Source organism: Ictalurus punctatus, chromosome 13, assembly GCF_001660625.3.
Source record: "Ictalurus punctatus breed USDA103 chromosome 13, Coco_2.0, whole genome shotgun sequence".
Classification (NCBI taxonomy): domain Eukaryota; kingdom Metazoa; phylum Chordata; class Actinopteri; order Siluriformes; family Ictaluridae; genus Ictalurus; species Ictalurus punctatus.
In genome coordinates, this window is record NC_030428.2 from 21777707 (window position 1) to 21799486 (window position 21780).

General features: G+C 37.7%; 1 protein-coding gene across 1 annotated transcript in view; it reads left to right on the plus strand.

The window, feature by feature from the left end:
• tcerg1l (transcription elongation regulator 1 like) overlaps window positions 1-21780 on the plus strand; it is a 101295-nt gene that overhangs the window by 64948 nt on the left and 14567 nt on the right. The window contains exons 6-7 of the mRNA XM_017484429.3: window positions 18404-18529; window positions 21697-21779. Coding sequence (XP_017339918.1) covers window positions 18404-18529; window positions 21697-21779 — 209 coding nt within the window. The remainder of the gene's footprint in view (window positions 1-18403; window positions 18530-21696; window position 21780) is intronic.

Here is a 21780-nt window from a genome sequence, read left to right on the forward strand (position 1 = left end):
TAAATTGCAGAAAAAATTTAAATATTACATTTTTTTGAGATGTAAATGTAGAGGGCGGGACTAGCCAGAGAGAGTTAAAATCTCTCTCTTCTCCCTCTCTCTCTTCTGCTCTTGGCTCGCTCAACTCAACTCAGAACTCATCTCATCCGAGCTGGTGGGAAGTATCCAATCAACATCTGGAGACCCAGCCTAGAGCCCACCAGCTTTCAAACCTCCCACCGCCAGCTCTCCAAACAACCTTCATATTAGATGCTGTTTTGTTCATCATTCCGGTTAGTTTTCCACTCAACGCCGACCAGACCACGACGTAACGAGGAAATCCCTTCAACACAGTCATCCACAGGCAAGCTCAATACCTCCAGACTCTAAACTGCTGCATATAATATTAAGTTTAAAGCCCTTCTAAAGAAGTGAAGGTAAATTTAATAAGTTGATGGTTCGTCATGGTCTGTTTAATAACTACACTCGCTCTGTTAAACCATTTTCACCTCTGTTTACATGTGTATGTGTGTGTGTACATGTGTGTGTTTGTGTTCGATTAGTTTTTGTGTTGCAGAATAGTTTAATAAAGTCTTGTCTGTTTTCAAGCATATGTGTCTTATTGTTTACGATGTCTATTGCCTTGAATTGTCGATCTTGCTACATGCTCTTAAAATAATGATTCACTATATCTAGGATAATATTGTCATTGGCCACAGAGGTAATATCTAATGCATAATTAATGACTACTCTAAGCTCAACTTTTCGCTGGATGAGTAGTTGATCAGAAGTACTAAATTAGCCAAATTTCCCCTTTTGAGCTGATCTGCTAGTCTCTCCTACATATTTGGTGGAGAATAGCTAGCTCAATCTTAACAGCTAATAATCGTTACATATAATGGTGGAAAATGCAACAGCTTATCCCAAAAAGATAATTTTCCCCACACAGTATATTCCTCAATTGTAAGTCACTTTGGATAAAAGTGTTGCTGTCAACCTTGGTACTAAGTGTCCCTTCATGGTTTTAAAGCATATACAAAATTTCCCTACTTGTTCCTTACACTTTTCTTGTTCATGAATGCCCATGCCATCAAAATGCATTCACATTGAATGTAATTAGCCACATAATTACAGAGGTTCCAGTGCGAGTTTTGAGTGAGCTTTGATCTGTCCAACAGTGGAAACACTTTAAAATGTTTTATAATATGTCTGAAAAAGACAGTAAATTGCAACTCTTTCTTTTCTTCCTTCTGGAGGTCATGGGTCCTCTATCACACAAAAGCTTTTGATGAGCACATTGTATAAAGAGAAAGTTCAAGTTGTGCAAACATAATGAGAGATGCTAGGTATACAAAAAACATTTTCAATGGCGAAATAGCAGTAATAATGATTTGCGGAGGTTATTGCCCAATGGAAGACAGGTTAAAGCCAAATAAATAAATAAATAACATCCTGTTTTTACAAGGTACAGTACATGACATCATATGTCAATTACTAAAAACTGAAGTTGCTTGAAAAGTCTAGTTTGGTGTTCACAAGCATATGAGAGTAAGGGCTTGATTTCATACAAATGAAGCTGAGAGAAAAGGTATAAATGCTGCCCCATGACGAACCTTAAAGTACTGCAAACTCCTCTTACTTCCTGGATGGTTATGTAATACATTGATATTATCATTATTTTTAATCATTGTATCTACTGGAATGATCTGTTCTCAGTTTTATATGCACTAATGACTTTTACCCCCATGTAGTGCATAGTGAGCTGTTTGGTATTCAGACTTTGACTCTGAGTATTTTGCATCATCAGTGTCTCAGATTATTCATAAAATACTGAAAAAATGTGCATTCATTTATTCAGAATACATTTCACATTTTACAACCCTTATTAACAATATTTGATCATTTAGTCACAAGAAATGTAATCCAACTCTTTTGATGTAAAAGGCAATTTGAGGAAATGCACAATTAACTCCTCATCATTCTGAAAAATCATATTGGCTAGTAGCTACATTGTCAAATAAAATAATAATAATACACATACACTCTTGCTATCATTGTATGCAAAAATGCACTCACTATATGTTTTTAAAATATTAATTAGCATTAATATTAAAAAAGCAATTCATTACAGATTCTTAGAAACACTTTTGTCATTTATGCATGAATTTGTATTTACTCACAAACATGAGCTGAGGTTCTAAGTGTTAGTAGTTTATATTTCCCTGTTATATCAGTGTTAGGCTTCCATTGATTCATTGTTTGTTTGTCTCTGGAGGCCACACGTGCAGCGTAATTAGTAGAAATGCCTACTCTCTTTGAATGTTAATTAGAATTCTTAAAGCTAAATGCCTCAACTGAAGGCAGAGGTGTGAGGCCTTTAACATGTTTCCTCCAAAGACAAGCTAGAGGAGAAAATTATGTATGGCTGTGTAAACAGCACAGCATTTATCTGACTTTCTGAAACAGCAGGTCTAAAGCTAATATTTGACAGATTATACTCATCCTTTCAGCAAGCACTGTGACATTAAGGTTTGGGGAAATGGAATGGGAATCTATACAAAGGGCAATGATGTGCTCTGGCTAAAGCATGGATGGTGAAATATGCAGACTAACAGAGCAAGAGAATGTATGAGAATGGGTTCACCAATGTGATTCATCTGACTGACTGGTACACGAAGGTCAGTAGTGGAAAAACTATAGTGTATGTTTCAGGTGACTCTTTAAACACCTCGTTCATTTCCCTTCTCTATTTCTTCTGTCTGACCCTTTGTTCTCTTAACCATCCTTTTGTACATGCCACTCTTTTCTTCTTAGGGTTCCCAGTAGGAATGTTAACCACATTAATGCTGCATATGTCTCTCATGAAATGTGTGCTCAATTCCACTCAATAAAACAAAGAGACAAAGCTTTAAACATGCCTTTTTTTATTTCCTTTAGGTATTGCATGCCCAGATCTGGAGACAGAGAGAGAGAGAGAGAGAGAGAGAGAGAGACATTTTAATATACAATGCATTGCATAGGCATGGCCTGAAATGACAGATTTGACAATATAATTCAACATAAAATTCATAATTTTGCAACATTACATGCATATGCAATTATGTACTAGGAACCTTGGATTACATAATTTATGTAAACATAAAGTTACCTACATAAATAAGTAACTATACAAATAAATAAATGGTTTCTCTGTTTACATGCATGGAAATGCTTTTTACTATGAGAAATAACTATAGCCTGAAGTTATAAAGTGGGTGTCAGAGTGTATTCAAGATAATAATACACAAGACATTTTAAGCAATCAGTAATACGTTTGGTAGCATTTTATTTTGAAAATATGATGTAGATTCTTTACAAAACATCTTTATGCCATTATGAATCAGCCCAACAACTGATACTAAACAACATGTTATGATGTTTTTCCATCTTTCATTTTCATAAAAAAACATTACCCAGATGCCTTTATCCAGAGTGACTTACAAAAGTGCTTGTAGTCTCTATCAAAAATACATCATCCTGCTAGTACAAATAGGTCAGGTTCTAAGAATACTAATAATACAGGTATGAGCTGACAGGGAGAATGAGGGGAGAATGGAGAGGAACCGGATTTTAGTCCCAGTGGTGTTTTTAGTGGATCCAGCTAATGTAGTAGGCCCAGCACTGAATAGGGCTCAGTACAGCAAGGGAAACCCACTCAACCACATTGGTAGCACATAGCCAAGATGAGGGAGGATTTGACCCAACAGAGATGAAGAGAGAATGGAGGCTGCCAAACTCCAGTCCCAATATATGTGTTAGTTGGCAGGTTCAGTGAGAATGTGCAGTATGACAAGCGATGCCCACTCAACCATGCTCGTTAGTGTAGGCTAAATGGGAGAGGGCATAAATTACCTGAGGAGATAGCTCTGAGGAAAACTGACCCCAGAAGAAGAATGAGAAGTGAGTGTGATCACTGAGCAACAACACAGAGGAGTGCAGTGAATGACTTTAACAAGGCTAATAATGTTAACAAGAGAAACCAACTCACTGGTAGCAGGCACCATAGTTCCTCCTTAGTTTTTCCAGAAAGGTGACTAGAATGTAAGTGAAAATGCACTCACCTCCACAGAAGAGAAGATATGAGACTAATTTGTAGTCACAAGCTGTAATGCAGATAGCTCTACTGGGTTTACCCATGGTTCAGTGTGCATGGGATGAGAATAAAAACTCCTGAATAGTTCATATTATTGTTTTAACAACAGTTAAAGAAAACAATGGCTGGTCTGGGTGATTAAAAATGTATGTGACATTGACTTGTCTTATTTGCTATGAGACATGCTGAGGATGCTTTTCATTTATAAAACTTGCAGAGTGTTGCATCATGAAAGTGTCCCATCAAATTTGATTTATTTATCTATTCATCTCACTGAAGACCCACATGTCCTGCCACCCCTCTTTGTTCCCTCTTTTTCTGCTTTGAGAGGTAGAGGTGAGATAGATCTGAGGAAGAGGTCTAAATCGCACTGTCAGCTAAAACTAGCACTGCATATTCAACAGTATACTGAATTGGTCACTCAACTGGAAAGACTGTTAAAAACATTGGAAACTACATGAAAATGGCTATTTTTTTCCAGGAATTCTGCAACTAGAACTTCAATAAAGCAAAATATAGGCATTTTTTACCCTCAATCTGTGCTCTTTAGCATACCTTCAACACAAGGCTCAAATCAAACAAGTACAACTTGACTACTGGTGGTTTAACTATTTGGGTCATGTAGAAGAGACAGAGTATTATTTTAGATAGTGTTTGCATATAAACCTGGTAGGTATGCTGCTGATTTAGCAGGTAATACAAATCAAATATGAAACATTTGTAAAATTGTGTTCAGACTAAAGGAATAAAATGTGAGAGGTCAAAAGGAAGACAGCAAATCTTGTCTTGTGAAATATTGAAGGTTATGTGCAGCCATGGTGTTTCTGAAGAGCACAAAAGAAATTGTCTTGTCATCTCCATAAGACATGTCAACATTTGCAGCAACAATTTAGCATTGGAGGTTTTGAGAGGACAATCATCTGATAGCCTAAAGAAGCTTTTTTTGATGTGTCACAGCCATGTTGTTTTTTTTAGAAAACAACTGCACTGATAACCCCTTGTGTCATACAGTTTCATTTGACATAGTTTACCATAAACAACAGTCAGTGATGTTTGGTTGTGAGGATAAAATCTACTATCTATCGTAGCTTGACAACTAAAGTATTAGGGTTGAACAATGTATTATATCATGAGGTCTCAAAGATGAATACTGAGGCAAAGTATTACATACACAAATGTCTATAATGCTTTATTGGTTTAATGTTGTGTTTCCTCAGAATACAAAACATGGTAAACAGAAAATTTGCAGTCCTATCAGTAAAAAAAAAAAAAAAAAAAAAAGACTCTGTCATCTTTCCATTTGGGTAATTTGTACTTTGTTTGGATACATAGTCTATGTATTTTTAGTTTCTACTCTGGAGTCCTCCATTTTGGGGCAAAATGAATGAAGGCATAAACAATCCACACATTCACACTCACTGTTGATGAAATGTTAGAGAAGCATCAGCAACAAAGGATGCAAAATATCAGCCCTTACCTACCCATGAAATCTAGGGGGCATTTCACACTGTGTAACTACTTGACATGTATTTCATGGATAGGGTGCATGAATCTACAGTGCTTTGGAAAAGTACTTTCCCCATTATGATTTCTTCTGTTTTTGTGTATATCTCATAGTAAATTGTTACAGAAATTAAAGCAAAATCTAAGATACAACAAAGGCAAACTGAGTGAACACAAAATAGATTTTTTAAATGATAACGTTATTTATTGAAGCAAAAAAAAAAAAAAATTATCCAATACCATCTGGGCCTGTGTGGTAATATAGTTGCCCCTGTAGTTACAGTACTAATTCCCCAAATCTATGTAACTGTATTCATAAAGGTGTTCAGCTGGACTAGACACAACCAGGCCTGATTACTGCCAGTCCAGTTCAGTTACCCTGTTCAGTCAAATCAACAGCATGAAGTTGGTTAAAAGGTCTTACCCAGCAAAACACTATGCTAAAATTGAAAGAAATTTCCAGAAATGATGAGGAAGAAGGTGATTGAAATACATCAGTCTGGGAAAGTTTACAAAGCTCTTTCAATGGCTCTGGAACTCCAAAGAACCACAGTCAGAGATGTTATCTCCAAATGGAAAAACTTAGCACAGTAGTGAATCTTCCCAAAAGGGGCCGATTTTCCAAAATTCCTCCAAGAGCACAGCAGCTAACCCAGAAGTCACAAAAGACTGCTGCTTCAGGGCCTAGGCAACTTGGAATAATTGAAGGAAACATGAATTCTGCTCTCTGCCAAAAAATCCTAAAGGTGAATGTCTGGTCTTCAGTCCGATCATTGTCTTATGCAGCAAGACGATGATCCAAAACATAGGAGTAAATCCTAGTCCTAGAAGTAAGTGAAAGACTGATCTCCAGTTATGGGAAACTTTTGGTTGCAGTTACTGCTACTAAGGCAGCATAACCAGATTTTAAGTTTTAGGGGGCAATTAGTTTTTCACATGGGTGATAGGTGTTCTATAACTTTTTTGCTTCACTAAAAAAAAAAATTAAAAATAAAAATTGCATTGTGTGTTTATTCAGGTTACCTTTGTTTTATGTTGTATTTCATTGAAGAACTAAAACTATTTAGTATTAAATATACACAAATGAAGAAATCAGGATAGGGTAAATACTTTTTCACAGCTCTGCATAGTCTGGGCTAGAAAGAAATCAGCTCCAGCCTCACTTATGAGCAACATAGATGAACATACATATAGTACATTAGACCTTTAGTGATTTAGGGCATTATTCACCTATTAGTCAGATTTCTAAGATTAAAAACAGAAGGAAAGACAAGCCAAAGCTAGGGGTGACTAAGAACATACTCATAAAACATTGGCATATTCATCTCTATCAGATGGTCTGATGGTTGTGTTGAATGTGTCTGCTTAAACAAATCACACCAGGATTTGATTCATAATGCATATCTGAAAGCCCAATTCCTCCTTCATATGTCTCATTTTATACCATTCAGAAGATCATATTAATTGACTTTGAATGTGTATGCTGCTTTCTAACTAAATTTGTAGATCCAGACAGTGCAACACTTTCAAGCAACATCTCACAAAATATGTTTTATTTGATTTACCTGGAATTAAGTGTATTAAAATTTTAAGTGTGTCTCTTCTTTTCTTCTGAACTGAATCTCACTGTTCACAGAGAAGGTTAGGACACTTTCTCAAGGAAGCAACTTTTCTCCCATAGTGACAGAAGTTTATATTATTGCTGGCAGATCAGCACAGATGCACAGCACATTGTCTTTCATTCATTTTCATGTGCAGCTTTTTTGTTTGATGTGTCTCACAGAGACCTTGCATCATCATTTTGAAGCTCTAGGATATTTGGAACAAACATGACTTCTTATTAAATCATAATTAGAAGAGGACACTGTCAGGGGTATGTTTTTTTTTTGTTTGTTTGTTTTGTTTTTTACTGATAACACACATAATTCAATGTACATAGTAATATGTACAATGTAAATACTAATTTACATATTTTGCATATGTTGTCCTGCATAGCATGGTGGTGCAGTGAGTATGCTTTCAGAAATAAAGTTACCAAACTGTACTTTTCCTTTTCCAAGATCTAAAGAGTTCTGTAAGGCTTTCAGAAAACAAGGTTGTGGATGCCTATGAGGCTGGCAAGGGATTCAAAAAGATCTCCAAATTATTTGAAATACATCATTACATTGTAAGGAAAATCATCTACAAATGGCTCAGATTTCAAATGACTGCCAATTTGTTCAGGACAGACCGTCCCAGCAAATCCATCCCAAGAGCAGACCATTTGATGTAAAAAGAAGTCTCCCAAGAACCCCAAAATTGAATCTCAGGATCTGTTACTCTTGCAACTGTTGGTATCGAAGTGCATGCTTCTACAATCAGAAAGAGATTGCACAAATTTGACCTGCTTGGGAGGCATGCCACGATAAAATCCTTTGCAAGATTACAGTTTGCCTATGATCATATAGGCAAAGACCAGGCCTTTTGGAATAATGTGCTCTGGAGAGATGAATCAAAGATAGAGTTGTTTGGCCAAAGTAACACCAGACATGTTTGGTGATGACTATGTGAAGCATAGTGGTGGAAAGTTACGGTTTGTCGTTATTTCACTGCCTCAGGGACTGGACAGCTTGCATTCATCGATTCAACTATGAATTCTGCATCATATCAAAGAGTGCATGAAGATAATGTGAGGCGATCTGTCAGAACGTTGAAGTTGAACTGAAAGTGGACCTTTCAACAGTATAATGATTCTAAACACACTAGCAAATCCACCAAGGAAAGATAAAATGGAGGGTTATGGAATGGCCTAGTCAAAGCCTGAATTTAAATCCCATTGAAATGTTGTGGGGGGATTTGAAACGGGCCGTACATGCAAGAAAACCCTCAAACATTTTATAACTGAAAGATTATTGCAAGGAAGAGTGGTTGAAAATTCTAGCAAGCCTGGTGGACAATTATGCAAAATGCCTACAAGAAATTATTTCTGCTAAAGGGGGCAATACTAGCTTCTGAGGCTAAGGGTATACTTACTTTTTTCCACAGAAGAATATCACATCTATTGATATTTCTGTTGAAGGAATTATTTTCTTTGTGGTTTTGTTCAAGCATATCAACTTTATTAATATGCACTGTTTCAAAGATGATCAAATCTTTAGTTGTCCAAATATGTCAAAAAAGCCAACAATTTACATGGGGTGTACTTATTGTTTCACATGACTGTAGGTTTTACTTCCACCTCACACTCTGTATTCCTGGCATAGTCTCTGAATCCACCTCGATCCTGATCAGGATAAAGTAGCTACTGAATGCAAAAATTAATATGTTGATCTATTCAAAAAGGTATAATGAAGAAATCACCAACCAGAGGTTACCGTTGACTTTATCCAAAAAAACAACAACACTGCCTTAATAATTTCTACAGTGACCAGTTCATGTTCTTTCTCTAGTGTTTACAATTTAGATAATTGTAAGTCTGCATCTGCTCATAGTGTTAAACAGCAAGGAAATAAGCCTGGTTATGTAATGCGGCTAAACAGCACCTGCTTATGGTAAATTGAGCTTGGTGGTAGATAATGAGAGAGAGGATGAGAGAGAGGACAGCTTGTCCCACTGAGGCTTAATTGATTTAGATTGAATTCTCACCAGAGAACACATCTCTTAATGGATTGCCTTTTAATACTGAACTTTGCCACAGGCTGTTCCTTTATCACTCCCTGTTTCTTGTTCTTCTGCTCCTTCCTGGCAAAAAAAAGAAAGAAATGATCATTTTATAATGGATTTTTCAGTGGAACTGAAGTGTGTGGGAAACACAGAAAAATAATAAATCCATACCAAGACCATCCTAGACACTACATACTGTATGTATGTGTGTATGTATGTATGTATGTACGCTATATTTGTGGACACCTGACCATCACACACATATGTGTTTCTTCCCCAAACTGTTGCCACAAACTTGAAAGCACACAATTGTATAGGATGTAGCATTAATATTTCCCTTCACAAAAGGGTCGAACCCAAACATATCAACAACAACAACAATGTTCATATTATTTTTCCTAAATGTTTTTCCCAATTTTCCATTTAGCACCCTTATGGATTTTTTTTGTTATCTTTAAAGATTATTATCAGTAAAACGGCTCTAAGCTAAAAGGTCAGCAGTTTTGCCATGCTGGAAAGGCCTAGGAGAAAACATATCCTATCTCCCGGACATGTACTCAGCTGTGACTTAAAAAACAAAAAGAAATAATAACTTAAAATACTGCTACTTGGTCAAATATTCACATCTAATCTTAATAAAATCTAGTCTGGTGCAGAATATAGAAGCATTTCATAGACTTTGTTTATTGAAATTATTACTTAAAAGATATTCATATTTCATGAATATGAAAGTGAATCTATAAGGCTCAATATATGAAGCATACTACATGAAAAAAGAGGTACTGTGGAATTCAAATACAGGCATTGACTTGGCCATTCCATAACCATCTATTTCTTCTTCTTGAGCCATTTCTTGTTGGATTTCCTAGTGTGTTTATGATCATTATCCTGTTGAAAGGTCCACTTTTGGTTCAACTGCAACATTCAGACAGATGGCCTCACATTTTCTTCAAGCACTGTTTGATAGGATGCAGAATTCATAGTTGAATTAATGAATGCTAGCTGTCTAGTCCCTGAGACAGTGAAGAGGCCCCAAACTATAACATTTCCACCAATGTGCTTCAGAGTTGGTATGAGGTACTTCTCCTGAAAAACTGTTTTTGGTCTACATCAAACATGTCTGCTGTTACTGTGGCCAAACAACTCTATCTTTGATTCGTCTGTCCAGAGCACATTATTCCAAAAGGCCTGGTCTTTGCCTATATGCTGCATGGTAAACTGTAGTCTTGCAAAGACTTTTCCCCGGCACGACTTCCATGCAGGTCAAATTTGTGCAAACTCTTTCTGATTGTAGAAAGGTGCACCTTGACACCAACAGTTGTGAGACTTACGAGCAGATCCTGAGATTCAATGTTGGGGTTCTTGGAGACTTCTTTTTGCGTTAGACGATCTGCTTTTGGGCTGAATTTGCGGGGACGGTCAGTCCTGGACAAATTGGCAGGTATTTGAAATCTGTGCTATTTGTAGATGATTTTCCATACAGTGGAATGATTTATTTAAAATAACTGGGAGATCTTTTCAAATCCCTTGGCCTTACAGAACTCTTTAGATCTTGGCATGATGACACCACACACCTCAATAACAAAGGGAACACCAGACACTAGCTATGAGAGGGAATTAAGGACAGATTTCACCTGCACTCTCTAAGCAGCTTCTAATCACTGGCACCCAATCTTGAATACCTGATTCTAATTTTATGGATTTGAAGGTGTGATAAATATATGGGTGTACTTGGTTTTTCCATGTGACTGATCTGGTTTGTGTTCATTTAAATTGTGTAAATTACTACAAAAGGTCAGTTTGATGTGTCATTTGAGTGTATCAACTTTATTAATAGGCTCTGTTTCAAAGAGGATCAAATGTTTGCTTGCCCAAATATGTAAAAAAAAAAAAAAAAAAAACAACAACAATTTCCATGGTGTACTTATTTTTTCACATGAATGTACACACACACACACACACACACACACACACACACACACACACACACACACACACACACACACACATTGATCAGGCAACATTAAAACCACTGACAGGTCACATGAATAACATTGATTTTCTTGTTATAGTGGCACCTGTCAAGGGGTGGGATACAGTATCTCACAAAAGTGAGTACACCCCTCACATTTTTGTAAATATTTGATTATATCTTTTCAGGTGACAACACTGAAGAAATGACACTTTGCTTCAATGTAAAGTAGTGAGTGTACAGCTTGTGTAACAGTGTAAATTTGCTGTCCCCTCAAAATAACTCAACACAGCCATTAATGTCTAAACCACTGGGGAGCAGGTGTGTTAAATTTGGTGTGATCACTCTCACATTCCCTCATACTGGCCACTGGAAGTTCAACATGGCACCTCATGGCAAAGAACTCTCTGAGGATCTGAAAAAAAGAATTGTTGCTCTACATAAAGATGGCCTAGGCTATAAGAACATCACCAAGACCCTGAATCTGAGCTGCAGCACGGTGGCCAAGACCATACAGCGGTTGAACAGGACAGGTTCCACTCAGAACAGGCCTCGCCATGGTCGACCAAAGAAGTTGAGTGCACATGCTCAGCGTCATATCCAGAGATTGTCTTTGAGAAATAGACGTATGCGTGCTGCCAGCATTGCCGCAGAGGTTGAAGGGGTGGGGGGTTAGCCTGTCAGTGCTCAGACCATACGCCGCACACTGCATCAAATTGGTCTGCATGGCTGTCGTCCCAGAAGGAAGCCTCTTCTAAAGATGATGCACAAGAAAGCCCGCAAACAGTTTGCTGCAGAAAAACAGACTAAGGACATGGATTACTGGAACCAGGTCCTGTGGTCTGATGAGACCAAAATAAACTTATTTGGTTCAGATGGTGTCAAGCATGTGTGGCGGTACAAAGACAAGTGTGTCTTGCCTACAGTCAAGCATGGTGGTGGGAGTGTCATGGTCTGGGGCTGCATGAGTGCTGGGGAGCTACAGTTCATTGAGGGAACCATGAATGCCAACATGTACTGTGACATACTGAAGCAAAGAATGATCCCCTGCCAGTGGAGACTGGGCCGCAGGGCAGTATTCCAGCATGATAACGATCCCAAACACACCTCCAAGACGACCACTGCCTTGCTAAAGAAGCTAAGGGTGAAGGTGATAGACTGGTCAAGCATGTCTCCAAACCTAAACCCTATTGAGCATCTGTGGGGCATCCTCAAACGGAAGGTGGAGGAGCACAAGGTCTCTAACATCCACCAGCTCCGTGATGTCATCATGGAGGAGTGGAAGAGGACTCCAGTGGCAACCTGTGAAGCTCTGGTGAACTCCATGCCCAAGAGGGTTAAGGCAGTGCTGGAAAATAATGGTGGCCACACAAAATATTGACACTTTGGGCCCAATTTGGACATTTTCACTTAGGGGTGTACTCACTTTTGTTGCCAGTTGTTTAGACATTAATGGCTATGTGTGGAGTTATTTTGAGGGGACAACAAATTTACACTGTTATACAAGCTGTACACTCACTACTTTACATTGTAGTAAAGTGTCATTTCTTCAATGTTGTCACATTAAAAGATATAGTCAAATATTTACAAAAATGTGAGGGCTGTACTCACTTTTGTGAGATACTGTATAATAGGCATCAAGTGAACAGTCAGTTTTTTTAAGTTGATATGTTGGAAGCAGGAAAAATGGGCAAGCATAAGGATCTGATTGATTTTGACCAAAAGGGCTAAATTGTGATGGTTAGATGACTGGGTCAGAGCATTTCCAAATCAGTAGGTCTTATGGGATGTTCCAGTATTCAGTGGTTAGTACCTACCAAAAGTGGTCCATGGAAGGACAACCGGTGAACCGCTGATATGGTCATGGGTGTCCAAGGCTCACTGATGCACATGGGGAGCAAAGGCTAGCCAATCTGGTCCAATCTACAGAAGAGCTACTGTAGCACAATGCTGAAAAGTTAATATTGGGTATGATAGAAAAAACACACAGTGCATCACAATTTCCTGTGTAGCTGCAGAATGATCAGAGTGCCCATGCTGACCCCTGTGCTGAAAGTGCCTTATAATGGGCATGTAAGCATCCAAACTGGACCATGGAGCAACGAAAGAAGGTGGCCTGGTCTGATAAATCATGTTTTCTTTTACATCATGCGGATGGCTGTCACCTACTTAAACATTGTTGCAGACCAAGTATACCCATTTATGGCAATGGTCTTCCCCAATGGCAGTGGCCTCTTTCAGCAGGATAATACACCCTGACACACTGCAAAAAATTTTCAGAATTTTTTTGAGGAACAGGAAAAAGTGTTTACAGTGTTGACTTGACTTCCAAATTCCCTAGATCTCAATCCAAACAAGCATCTTTGAGATATGGTGGACAAACAAGTCCAATCTTTGGAGGCTCCACCTCTCAACGTACATGACATAAAGGATCTGCTGTTAATATCTTGGTGCTAGATACCACAGCGTACCTTCAAAGGTCTTGGGAAGTCCATGCCTGACATGCCTTGACAGGTCAAAACTACATTGTATTAGGCAGGTAGTTTTAATGATATGATTATTGAGTGTACATATATGAGCATATATTTAACAGTGCACATAGGAGTTTGAAGACAGAAAAATATTTCATTGCAGATTTTACTGAAAATTTTCATCTGTTTTTATTCAGTCTCTCAAATGACCTTGTTTTTTTTTCTCTCTCTCTCTCACATAAAGCTTTTTATGGAGAGCTTTTGATAGCAAATCTGCCATTTTTTGTCCTCTAAATATGCCAGAGCTGGGGGAAAATATCAGATGCTTTGAGGAACTGCAAATGCGTGTTTGACCGTGTTCAGAACTGACGTCCTTTATTCTCCCCAAATCCATTCACCCACTCATATATAATCTTCCTGTCTGTTACCCTGTGCAGGATGGAGCTTAGTCCATAATTGTCACACTCCTCTCCTAGTGAACATATTTGTGTTAAACTGAAGCTGTTCACCTTCATAAGACAAATATCTTGCTACATTTTACTGTGTAATTGTAGCTAGATCATAGTGAAAAGCAAGTCAGCATATATTTAACAGTTCAGTATTCCTATATGAATAAGCTTATCTTGAGTGTGGTTTTAAATCTAGCTGTGATTCTCTTATTCTAATGACAATGTCAAAAACTGTGTGTGTGTGTGTGAGTGTGCGTGTGTGTGTGTGGAGGTGGTTCTGAGCCTGATCTGATCATGCTAAGGACCAGTTGATCAAACAACTATAGGTTCAGTGAAACTGTAATGTGTCAGTACATTTCATAACTTTATGGGCAGAAAATACATGAAATACCTGGACGGGGAAGAAAAAGGAAGCTATCAACAGCTGCAACCAGATTTTGGAGGAGACAGGTTGTGAAAAACCCTCAAGTGACTGCAAAAGTCCAGCAGCAAGACTTGGTGGCAACAGGCACTGAGATTTCAGTGAGCACAGTAAGGTGCGTACTAAACACAGAAGGTTTCCATGCCAGAACTCCAAGATGTACACCACTACTGACCCAAAAGCACAAGAAAAGTCACCTCAAAATCATATAAATAAGCCACAGAAATTTTGGGATTCTGTTCTGTGGAGCGATGAAACAAAACTGGAACTTTTCAGCACGATGGATCAGCAGCATGTCTGGAGGAAGAAGAATGAAGAGAGAAAACTTTGTCCACAGTCAAGCATGGTGGTGGCTCGGTGATGCTCTGGGGCTGCTTTGTCCTCTGGCACTGGAAAACTGCAGCGTGTGGAAGGCAAGATGGATTCATTGAAGTATCAGGAAATCCTAGGAGAAAACCTCATGCCATCTGGGAGGAAGCTGAAGCTTGGACATCATTGGACCTTCCAACAGGACAATGCTCCCAAGCATGCCTCAAATTCCACCAAGGCTTGGTTTCAGAAGAAGTCCTAGAAGATTCTACAGGACCATCACAGTCACCTGACCCCATAGAACATCTCTGGTGGGATTTGAAGAAGACGGTTGCAGCACGCAAACCTAAGAATATTCCTGAACTGGAGGCCATTGCTCATGAGGAATGGGCTAAGATTCCTCAGGAACGCTGCCAGAAGCGGCTGTCTCTCTATGCATCTCGTTTTCAGCAGGTCATAACAGCAAAAGGGTGCTCTAATAAGTATAAAGGATGCTTGCCATGAAGGGGTTGAATGATTTTGAGACTGGAGATGTCATTATAAGTTGCATTTTCAGTTGAATTTGGGGAAACCACTTGAAGCATTCATTATGTTGAACTATTTCAATGATTTTCTTTGATTTGTTAATTGCAACCAGCTGAAAGTCTGTAAATTTTGACAATAAACCTGATTCCCAATGGGGATTGAGTAATTTTGATTGCAACTGTAAGCAATTTTACATTGAAGTGCTAAAGTGTTTATGGGAAAGCATCAGGAAAAAAATGTCTGAAGAAGTGGTATACCCAGAACTGGATCTTGCACCACAACATTGCACCTGCACACACTGCATTGTAAACCAAGGAGTTTTTAACCAGATACAATGTGGTTATTGCTTGCTATCCACCATATTCACCAGATCTCACTTCTTGCTATTTCTTTTTGTTCCTGAAATTAAAAATGACATTGAAGGGGAAAGATTTGTCACTGTTGAAGAAATCCAGAAAAAAAAACACAGGAGGCTAGATATGATGACAAAAGATGACTACAGGAAATGTTTCCAGGAATGGTAGAAATGTTGTGACAAATGTATTGCAAGTATATTTTTTAACAATTCCGGGAATTTTTTAGTCCCTCATCATAAAATTTACTTTTGTACCCTCCACAGGCTAATCCCAAATGATGATCATTGGACATTGTATTTATTGGACATTTAAATGGGATGGATGCTGCTCACAATTTATTCTATTTAAAATACAAAATTCAGGCTTTTATATTTTCTCTTGTTCTGTCTGAATTCAGGGCCATAATCAAGTCATATTTGGAAAGGCTAATTATGTTTGACATTAGCTGTAAGCGTTTCAGACTGAACATGAATTTAACATTTTAACAAGCTGAGGGAACAAGTTTCGGTTTGTTTTTTTCAAACCATTTGTTTTATTTTTAAGTAAGTTTGCCCTGATTTCCAACAACTCTATTTCTTTAACTGCACTCTTCATTGCTTAAGCAATGTAAACATACACAAAATGGGGAAGAAAATAAAGGTAAAATGTAACCCCTGACATACAGTTTTAAGCTATAGCTGCGTTGCTGTGGTTAATGTTATTGACACATTGTCTCTCCAAAAATAGTAATCAATAAGCCATTAAAAACTCCAACAAGCCCACACAACATACTGTACAAATGTTGAAGCCAATGAAAAACAGATAACAGATAACATAGATAACCATCACTAGTAGGTTCATGCAAAGAATGCATGAGCTACTGTACAGTATGTATGGAAAATATGACTGAAACATAATGTCTGGCTGACCCATGGGTGTTAATGGTAATGAAGGACATTGCAAGGATCATTAATATTTAGTCTACTCTTAAGGACAACAAAAGCAGTAAAGATTAATGCACCCTAAGGGATAAAACTGCACTAATTTTACCTGAAACTACTTTAAAAAAAAAAAAAAAAAAAAAAAAAAAAAAAAGCAAAGGGTTGTCACACAAAATATTGACTTGTTTCACTTATTCCTACTGCTCTTTATAGTATTTTGTAAATGGAGAAACACTTAATTTCATTATTATTATATACAGCATTTCGTTGCATGTACCTAAGACTTTTGCACAGTACTGCATATACAGTGCCCTCCACTAATATTGGCACCCTTGGTAAATATGAAGGCTGTGAAAAAATTGTCTTTATTGTTTAACATTTTTATATTTTGCTAAAAATAAATTCACAGAAATACTCTGCTCGCATGGATATCAAACAATTGCAAACAACACAGGTTTATCAAAAAAAAAAAAAAAGTTTGTTCAATATATGTGTGCCACAGTTATTGGCACCCCTATGAATTCATATATGGAAAATATATTTGAAGAATCTTTCAAGAAAAAAATCCTCTACTCTCATCAAAAAAACAAACTCAAGAGTCTTCAGTTTGCCAGACACTAATGGAACTTCAAATGGGAGCGGGTTCTATCGTCAGATGTTACCAAAAGCAAGCTTTTTGGAAATAAACACCAGAGGTGCAATATGGAAAAGTACCTCATGCCCATGGTTAAATATGGTGGTGGATCGTTAATGTTTTGGGGCTGTATTTCTGCCAAAGGACCTGGATATTTTGTTGAGATACATGGCATCATGGACTCTGCCTCTGCCAGAAAGCTTAAAATGGGCTGTGGTTGGATCTTCCAGCAGGACAGTGATCTAAAGCATACATCAAAATCAACATCAAAATGGTTTACTGACCACTCAAGGTCTTTCCATGGCCATCCCAATCCCTTGACTTGAAACCCATAGAAAACCTGTGGGGTGAACTGAAGGGGAGATTCCACCAGTGTGGACCTTGAAATTTGAAGGATCTGGAGAGATTCTGTATGGAGGAATGGTCTCAGATCCCTTACCATGTATTCTCCAACCTCCTCAGGCATTATAGGAGAAGACTCAGAGCTGTTATCTTGACAAAGGGAGGTAGCACAAAGTATTGACGAAAAGGGTGCCAATAATTGTTGCACACCTATATTTAACAAAGATTTTTTTTGATAAACCTGTGTTTGCAATTGTTTGATATCCATGAGAGCAGAGTATTTTTGTGATTTATTATTTTTTTTGTAACAAAAGGTTAAACAATAAAGACTGAATAAAGAATGGCCAAACTGATTTGAGCTGACAGGAAGACTATGTTAACTCAACATAGGCACATAGGTGTTCTGTTTGGTTGAGATTTCAAGAAGGCCATAGCATATGATTTATATAATTTTCATTCATATCAAACCATGTATTGAGCCCTTGTGCCCTGTGGGTGGGGGGTGGGTCATCCTGGAAGAGACCACACCTATCAGGATAGAAATGAAAAATATTGCATTATAGGATTAAGGTTTCATCATCTCTCCCTCTAAGGTGACTGGAACTATGTCAGCAAAATGCCTCAACAGCATAGAGAGAGAGAGTGAGAGAAAGAGAGAGAGAGAGAGAGAGAGAGAGAGATACGATGGCAAGATTCTACTGAATTTTTCTGGCAAAATCTGATTCTGTTTTCTCTGTTTTACTCATAGGACCTCGAGGCTCATGGGAAGGTCTGCTGACTCCTGTTCTGCCCACACAGCTCACTGCTGTGAGGTCCCTCTCTGCCCCTGCTTTGACCCTTCTGGCTGGTGACTGGAAAGATAAAAAGGCTCCAGGTGAGCATGTCCTCAACGATCGAATTGTCTGAACTGCTGCCAGATTATGCAGAGCAACCAAATTCACCAAAAATATCTATTTTTTTAAAATCATCATTTATTTCTGGTAGCAGATATTGTAACTGGAGCTATAGAAATCATTAGGTGTAATTTTGTTTCTCTCAATATACCTACAAGTATGTTATATCTACACTTTGGATGGCTGTTCAAATGATTCATATTACTACCTTCTGCATCTTATCCATTCTGCTAATGTGGGGTGATCCAATGAACCACACTGCTATAAGCTTTCATTTGCACAACATCCATATTTAGATTAAGTCAGGGAGGGTGTAAGTTGGAAATTTTAGAGGCTTTTAGCAAATCATTTGAATTATGAAGAGAGAATATGAAGGGACATTTTATCCCAAAACGATGGTTCAAAACACATCTGTCAAGGTGAAGAAAAATAGGTTTTTTATTTCAGAAATTACAAAATATTTTGCTATGATTTGCTCTTGCTACCAGATTTAGCTCAGAGTTACATCATCAGACAAAATCATGTTCCCGTTGGATTCCAGAGTTGGGCCTCATTTGTTGTCTGTCAGATCGAGGATTCCTTTCATTAGAGCTGAGCAGATGACCACATGCTGTGTTAGACAGACCTTGCAATGTGAGTGATTTGGTGAATGATAAATGGTAGAAATTCTTAAAAGAAGTTCTGAAAATAGGAGAGTTTGGGGATAAATGAGGGGGAAAATGTAGTTTGATAGGGTTAGGTTTTAATTAAAAGAAGAAAAAATACTGGAAGATGAGTGAGTGTTATTTATTTTGGATGGATGCATGGGTAAACAAAATACAAATCAAAAATATAAATTTTGGAGCCTAGCCTAAACAGAAAGTTACGCTGACTTCTTGAAATACTTAACATTAAAACAGTGTTAAAACTATTAAAATCTATTCAAATTATCTCTCCTCTATCCATAACTTTAACTATGTTACCTCTTATAAGTACTGAGTTATGCAAATTGTGACCTAACTATTATTAAAGTTCTATCTTGGTTAAAACTGAATGGCAGCTAGACCCTTATGGGAATACTACTACTACTAGTAGTACTAATAATAATAATAAACCGGTGAACAGTTATGAAGCAATGTAAAACAAATGTCCGGCTATTTCAGTGTGAAACAATAGTGAATGTCTGTACTGTATAGGATATTATCAGACATCAGTAGAATTCAAATGGCACGGTCATTGTATTGTCATTGTCAAATAGATAGTACTTGAAACAATATGTACACATCATTGTGGTGGAATGTTGCTGGTCTCCATGAATTTTTGTAGTCTTATTGAATTTCTGGTAGAATTTTGTCATGCTGGAGCAGAAACAAATTGTATTTTATTTGCAGTGCTCGGAGTTTTATTGTACACCAAGACCTGTTTCACTTTAATTCCTTAACTCTAGTACAATATAATGTAAAGCCGTACCATTGCCTCGAGTCCTGAGCCAAACGGATTGGCATTTATTAAGTGTTCACACAGCACACTTAACAAAGGGGTTTCTTAAGAGGTCTTAGTGGAGTCAGGAGCTTCTGAATGCAATGATTTAAACATGGAAAACACATTGCCTCCTGAGTGAACCTCTGTGTGCTTTGCAGACAGAACAATGACCAAATGTCAATGAAAACAGAACAATAATAAACCCCAGAAGCTGTGGAATGAGCTCAAGCAGTGGCACTGTGCTGAATTGCTTCACATCAATAATCAGAGGTTATAAAGGTTCAAATGTCTTCACACCCCAAAAAGTAAGATTAAATGCCAGAGACATCTGTACTTTCTCATGTGTCCATGAATTTAAAAAGTTTCCCCGAGTTGTAATGAAAAATCCCCACATTTTAGACTTGGATAGAAGTATTCTTTTGGACAATTCTTTGATAAATAAAATAAAAACAAGTACAGCAGTGGCTTTACTTGTTACTCTCAGGAATAAATGATTGTAGATCACTGGTACTGGAAGTTACATTTTCAGGTGACGCATGATTCAGGCAACATATTTTTGAAAGTTATCTTAGATCTAAGGGCGCACAGTGGCTTAGTGGTCGGCACGTTCGCCTCATGCTGCCAGGGTCGGGGGTTTGATTCCCACCGTGGCCCTGCGTGTGTGGAGTTTGTATGTACTCCCCGTGGTGAGGGGGTTTCCTCCAGGTACTCCGGCTTCCTCCCCCAGTCGAAAGACATGCATGGTAGGCTGATTGGTATTTCCAAAGTGTCCGTAGAGTATGAATGGGTGTGTGAATGTGTATGTGAGTGTGCCCTGCGATGGATTGGCAGTTTTTCAAAATCAAAATGATTTCCTCAATTATTTTGTCAAGCATCAGATCATTGTTAAAGCATAAAGAGCAAGGGCAACATGGCACAAAACATTATTGAAAAAAATATTTGTGTGCTGCACTAAATTTCAATAGTTTCTCATTAATAAGGCATAGCATGTCCCAACATTAAAATGTAGCATGTTCCAGACTCTGTTTAGTGAAAAAAAAGACATGCACAAATTGCATATTACTCATGAGATTTGACTATAAATATGCTAATAATCTGTTTAACCATACCATTTCTGAGTAGCTTAAGATGAAAAAATAGTATCAATATAATATGTATTCCTTTTGGAGTTAAAGAGTAGGAAAACCTAGAAATTAATTATTATTTTAAATTATTTAAAAAACCTAAAAACTAGGCTATGGCTCTACCGGTTAAGTTTTGCAAATGTTCTTCAGGAAAAGAAAAGAAAACATCAACAGCAAAAAAACTTTGTGTTACACAGAAGAGTTTAGAGATCATTTAGTTTGCTCCATCTAGATGTGCTTATAAATGAATATATGATTATATCTTTCATGTCCAAAGATTTTTGCACCATTTTCATTATGTACTTGCCTTGTCTAGATTACTTATAAATGAAGATTTAATTGGTGGACCAACTGCATGCTTAAAGTACTTTAATAAGCCTGCTTAACACGACTTTAAATTACATTGTCATTCTTGTGGACTGAAGTGTGGTTTAACATGCAAGCTCTTTGCTGATTGCACACCGAACGTCTAGGACTGATGAGAATTTAAACTGGGGAAGAAAAAAAAAAAAAAAACAAAACAAGAAGAATTGAAGACTTAACATCTGCTTGCTTCCTCTTAGAAAAGAAACTGGAATTGAGGAAGCCATCCTGCACAGGAGCATTGGTGCTGCACTCCAATTCAACACCAGGGGACAAAGTCGAGG